Source organism: Acanthisitta chloris, unplaced genomic scaffold (genome assembly GCF_000695815.1).
Source record: "Acanthisitta chloris isolate BGI_N310 unplaced genomic scaffold, ASM69581v1 scaffold19225, whole genome shotgun sequence".
Lineage (NCBI taxonomy): Eukaryota > Metazoa > Chordata > Aves > Passeriformes > Acanthisittidae > Acanthisitta > Acanthisitta chloris.
Window position 1 is genome coordinate 1 of NW_008673732.1, and position 5,767 is coordinate 5,767.

Sequence of the window (5,767 nt, forward strand, 5' to 3'; positions counted from 1 at the left end):
TATATCCCTATGTCTAAAACAAAGCATATCTGACAGTGTTGGGCAAATGAGATAGGACAACTTGGATTAGGTTATGAATCCTTTCCCAAACAAGCAGGTCTGTGTGATTTCAGTTGCTGGTGAGAGGGAGATTTGTGCTGTATGCACCTTATGGTGGGTCTGAGAGGCAAGAGTTAAGCTGAGAGTGAGCTGTGGAAATGAGTTGGTAGTACAGCTTCAAGAACTAAAAGGCAGACAGTTTCCCTAGGAATCCCCAAAACTGTGATAGGAGGCAACTTGAAAAGCTGCTGGGACAAGATACAAATCCCACTTAGAATTATTTTTGTTAGTATGGACTTTCCAGCTCATCAGTAGTTCTGTTTCAATGTGTTTGCAGGACAGACTAACTGCTCGGTGATAGATTAGGGTAAAAATAGCAAAAGACAACCCTGCCTTCAGATGCTTTAAGGAGTAGTACAAAATCCCTCTTTAGCATGCTGAAATTGGCACTTATAAATGTAAACCAAGTGATTTTGTCTGAATTCTGAGAGTTGTGTTCAAAGGTGGCATCTAGCATCCCAATGAAGTAGTTTGAATACCTTACAGAAGCAGATGATTTTGGCTTCCTAAGGTCTCTGAGGCAGAAAGACCTCTTCTGTCTCTTCCTGTTATGTGATCTTCCTTGCTAACCATTGTCTTTTTCTGTTTAATCAAATGTCCTAACCACAGCTTCCAGTCCTTTAAGGTGTTTTTTTTTTCTTTGCACAGAACACCTCCAGTTTCTAAATCTGGAAAAAATCAGATCCTGTCTGCTCTTTCACACTCCCCGTTCCTCCTTATGGATGCAATAAAAAGCCTTCATTTCAAGTTGAACATGTTTAAAACAATATCAGTTCTTCTAAGCTGTCCCTGCCATCTCTCCTCCTACTCACTGTAGACCATATTTTTACCTTACCTGCCAGGGATATGCCTCAGGGATGCTCCCCATTCTGGCCTTTCCTATGTCCAGCTCCAGTTCTGGACATTGTCATTCATTTCCTTGAATTACCCCCAGTGCTGTGGCCTTGCCTCTATGAGAGCATGGTTTTACCATGCACCATGGTGAGGATTGTGGACAGGGAGGGAGAGGATAATTTCTTGGTATGATTTTCCTGTTGTAAATAATGTGTATGGGTGGGTTAATTCAAATATGCTTGGTACAGTACTACACAAATGGGTCTAAACTAATATGAGTTTATTTCAGATTGCCTTGACATTTCCTCCACCTTTTTCTCCTGCCGGCAGTTACATCCAAGATATTTTGTCTTCTGTGCATGACAATTGTCTCTTAAGGTCAGGGAAGGGTATCCTATATAAATGCTTTTCTGCAAGTTCATGAGTTGACAGAAGCTCACGGTGCTGTATGTGATTTGTGGTATTGTGGTAACCTGTATTTGATGCTGGACTTGTATTAATTTATGAAAATTTGCATTATATAAAGCTAACTGTTGAGAAAGGGGAGCATTAATGCAATGGACACAAAACTCAGCTCACAACTTTAGAAGAATTGGTATAACAATAATGTTAGGAAGGTCTCACTTCAAAGAGAACTGATTTTGTACAAAGCATCTGCCAGAAGTGGCTTCACTGAGTAAAAGCTCCCCTTGAGCTTTGGTGTGGCTGCTGCTGTGTAGAGCTATTTGTAGATCATTTCAAGTATTCAAGGGGTAAAGACATTTAAATAATCTTTGCAGGTCCTTCTGCAGTTGGTATGTTTCTAACTCCATCTTGTTAATGAAGGAACTGAGTCAGAGAGGCGGTGTTTTGGCATAGGCTGTTCTGTACTAAATGAGAAAACATGGTGGTTTGGCAAAGGCTGTTCTGTACTAAATGAGAAAACAAGCCAATATTAGAACTCTAGAGCCCTTGGCTTCTAATTAGGGGAAAAAGTGCGTGTTTGCCGTGAAGTTCAAACATGTCAGTCTTTGTCCTCATCCCAGACTGGAATGCAAATTAGACATTTAACAGAGAGGAAGACAGTCACACTACAAACTATTGCAGACCGTGCTAGTTTTGCACTGTGCTTAATTTTCACATCCTTGGTTGAAAAAAACCTGCATTTAACATTATAAAACACTAGTTGTATATTTCAGTCTGTAGGACTGATCCAAAACATGTGGATCTGTTTTTCAGTCCTCTGTAGACTGTAAGAAACTGAAGACTGGATATTGAGATCATACTTTCCTTTTGAATTTACAGTAAACCCTAAGATTTTACCCATGATATAAAGCTGCAAGGTGATAATCATCTGTGTGCAAACTTTGCATATGGGTTTTAATGGGCGACTGGTCATTCTTTTATCAACTCATTTGTAATTTAAAGTTTATGGTTTTGGGTTTGTTTGTGTTTGCTTTTGGGGTTTTTTTCTGTTTGTTTGGGTTAGCTTCCCAGCATTGTATAGCAATCAAATATAAGGTCAGATTTTTTGCCATTATTTGCAAAGCTGTTGTTGAATCCAGCGGGATATTTCATCTGAGAAAGCGTGGTGAAAAGTCTGGTCATTTAAACAGTCATTTAAAGCACATAATCCTTTAAAGTTACTTTATTACACTGAATATGTGATTTGCAATGGAGAGAGAACATTCTGTCCTGAGCTAGGTGAGTTAAGTAATAATCCAGCTACCCTATGCAGAGCCTATCATTCAAAGGCAATTATACACTATTAGGCTGTGATAGTTTACTATGAAATTGTCTAAGAACTTAATAATTTGATGCCTTTTAAAAAACATAGATATGGAGACAGTGTTACGTGTTTCTCATTCTAGGCCTTGACCATTACAATAATACATAATTTGATGCCTTTTAAAAAACACAGATACGGAGACAGTGTAGAGTGTTTGTTATTCTAGGCCTTGACCATTACAATAATAACTTGACACTTCAGGTTTGGTTCTTTTAAGTTCATCTTACAATTTATTGACTAGATGGAAATAACCAAGGGATCCAGGCTCAGGAAATCTGTGAGCCAGCAGCTCCTCAGGCTGCCCTGCAACAGAGTTTTGGTCCAGGCACCCCTTGCTGGGGCGTCTGTGTTCCCTTGCTCTAGGAAGTGGTCAGGGCTACACTGACCTCTGCTGTCAATGCCCTTTGTGGACCAGTGACTATAGCTGCTGGGTGGGGACTAGCAGGGGGTATTGAAAAGATGTGTGAGGCCTGTAATAACCAGGTTTGTTTTTAATAGCACCTACAAACTGTCATGACTGACTATGGAAGGTCTCCTTTTCTAATGAACAAACACTTTTTACTGTATGAGCTACTACTTACTTTCCAAAACCTTGTAAAGAGGTGATCAGACTCTGTTCCTTGTGGATCCCAGTGCACTAAAGCTGAGTACAAGTGTAATGACTTAAAGAGCTACCTAAAATCCAGTACAGATTTAGTGGCCCCAAGGTAGAGTTTTCACTGTAGACTGCCTAGTTTCTCTTTCACTTAAAACTGGTATCTAAAACTGTGTCTTAGTTTTACATCCAAGGTAGAGTTTTCACTGTAGACTACCTAGTTTCTTTTTCACTTAAAACTGGTATCTAAAACTGTGTCTTAGTTTTACAGACTATCTCCAAATGCTTCAATTAATGTACTTGTATAATAAAGGTTGGTGAAAGAACATGATGAAAAGCAAACTGAAATCAATATTTTGGCAAGCCCTCCTCAGGGTGACACTGCATTTCAATTCCTTTTAACTTATATTACTCAAATATACTTAGGACTTGTTTGTTTGTTTTGCAGAAACTGTCCTATACAAAGGAAGCAATGGGCAGGTGAGTGAGTTCTCCTTGCATTTTATTCTCTCTGAAGATAACAGGGCTGAGTTGTGACATTTTGTAACATTTTCTCCCTTTTTCTTCTTAGCTCCTGCACAGATTGGTCATGTGGGTAAGTAATTTTCCCTTTTAAAAGGCTCCTGATAGGTCGTTTCTCTGGTTCTTGCTGCTGTTGGAGTTGATTTGTGCACTGAAGATGGACAAAATTCACCTTTGTGCAAAAGGACATATAGAAAAGTATGGTGGAGAAATCTGGTGGTTCTTGCATGTGAACCTCTGTCCTGACATGCTTGGCATGCTCAAAATAGCTCAACCAATCAGGGACTTGTACTTTTGCTTAAGTATGTCATCACCTTGTTGGCCGTCGGGCTGTCAGGCACAGACACAGGCTATTTACCTGAAGAGGTTTAGTGGGGGAAATCTATTTTGGGAAAGAGATTGGTCCATAATTAGTTGTGTTAGTATTCTGGTTATCCTGCAAACCTTTCCCAAAGGCTTTCAGGTAGTCCTGGTCATCATTACAAAAACAAAAAGAAAAGTGAAATGCTTTTGAAATACTCTTTTAAAAACCTTTTAAGAGATGTGTTTGAAAAACAGTTACAAGGGAGGTGGCTGCTTGAGCTCCTTACACTTTTAACAAGGCAATAAAACTGAAAACTAGTCTGATTTGTGGCTTCTTTGTACCAAAGCAAACCTGAACCTGTTATTTTCATGTCCTTTTTGAAATGAAAAGAAGTTCAAATTATTATTGCTCCATTCCTACTCAGAACTTAATAAAAGCTGTCATTTTTAGGGCAATTCAAACCTAAAAAACTTGGTGATGAACACATCTGAAAAACTGGGAGGTTAAATTCCTTGCTTTACAGGCCACATAAAGCTATGAAAATATGAGGCATTCATTTATTGGGAAGAGTAATCACTTAACAGACTTCTAAAAAATCCCCCCAACTTCCCAAATTAGCTATCCTCATAATGATTTCACAACCACAACATATATTAAAATTAATAGCATGAGATGATAATGGCAAAAGTGATTCCTAAAATAGTGGTTTTCTCTGTCCTGTGGAGCTGAATGCTCCTTTGACAAGAGCACTCTCTGAAGCCTCCAGGTCAGCTGGGTAGCATCTATTTGTTCTGAAGAAGTTTGAGTTTGAAAACCTTCTGCATCCCTCTATGTGATCGTTCAGGAAATCGAGTAAATCTAAAGATATATGGGAGGAATTGGAGTCAACACTAATTAATCTGGAGTTACTGCATGCACTGGGCTAAACAACGGATGCCAAAAGCCCAACACTTGACTGAAAGGTGGATCAGAGTGATTTATGTTGTGCTTGTACAAAAGCATCTTATCAAGTGTTTTGTGGCAGGCATTATAGGGACAAACTTCACCCAACTCAGTTCACTATGTGGCTGTATTGCATCTGTCTCAAAATACACTGCCTAGTATATATTGCTTCAGATTGTTTATAGCCTTAAGATGGGATTTTTATCATCATTGTTTAAACTTTGGTTTTACTGTATCTTTCCTTCTAAAAGTTGTTGTCTTGTGCTTCGAAACGGTAGTGTTCTATGGCATGAAGAGAGTGATAGAGGACTGAAGCAGTGAAAGATACAGGTAGATTTGCTCTGGGAAATGAAGCATCAAAAAGAAATTATTATAAATTATTTCAGCAATATTAAAAAATCCAAAATTATTCTAAGAGTGTTCTGGACATTTTAGAGCACTCATGGTTTAGAATGTGAAGTTTGTAAGCCAGAGTCATCAAAAAAACAAAGCCATGACTATCATGGGTAGAAGATGTCTCATCTAACTTCAGATGTCTTCCATCAAGAGGAAAAAGTGAGCCATCTCAGTATTGTCAACAGATAACTTTATTATTTCCTGCAAAAATAATTAGAACTCCCAGTACACTTCACAATAAAATGAATACCTTTTAAAAATGTTCTGTAAGAAGCCAGAGTAAGTCCCCAATCCAGGATCACCACAA

The 5,767-nt window shown here is 38.6% G+C and overlaps 1 protein-coding gene across 1 annotated transcript in view; it reads left to right on the top strand.

Moving 5' to 3' along the window:
• Positions 1-3,744: 3,744 nt before the first annotated feature.
• LOC103802575 (interphotoreceptor matrix proteoglycan 2-like) overlaps positions 3,745-5,767 on the top strand; it is a gene marked incomplete at its 5' end in the record, with an annotated part of 34,546 nt that continues 32,523 nt past the window's right edge. The window contains 2 exons of the mRNA XM_009075060.1: positions 3,745-3,776; positions 3,868-3,891. Of these exons, the coding sequence (XP_009073308.1) occupies positions 3,745-3,776; positions 3,868-3,891 (56 nt within the window). The remainder of the gene's footprint in view (positions 3,777-3,867; positions 3,892-5,767) is intronic.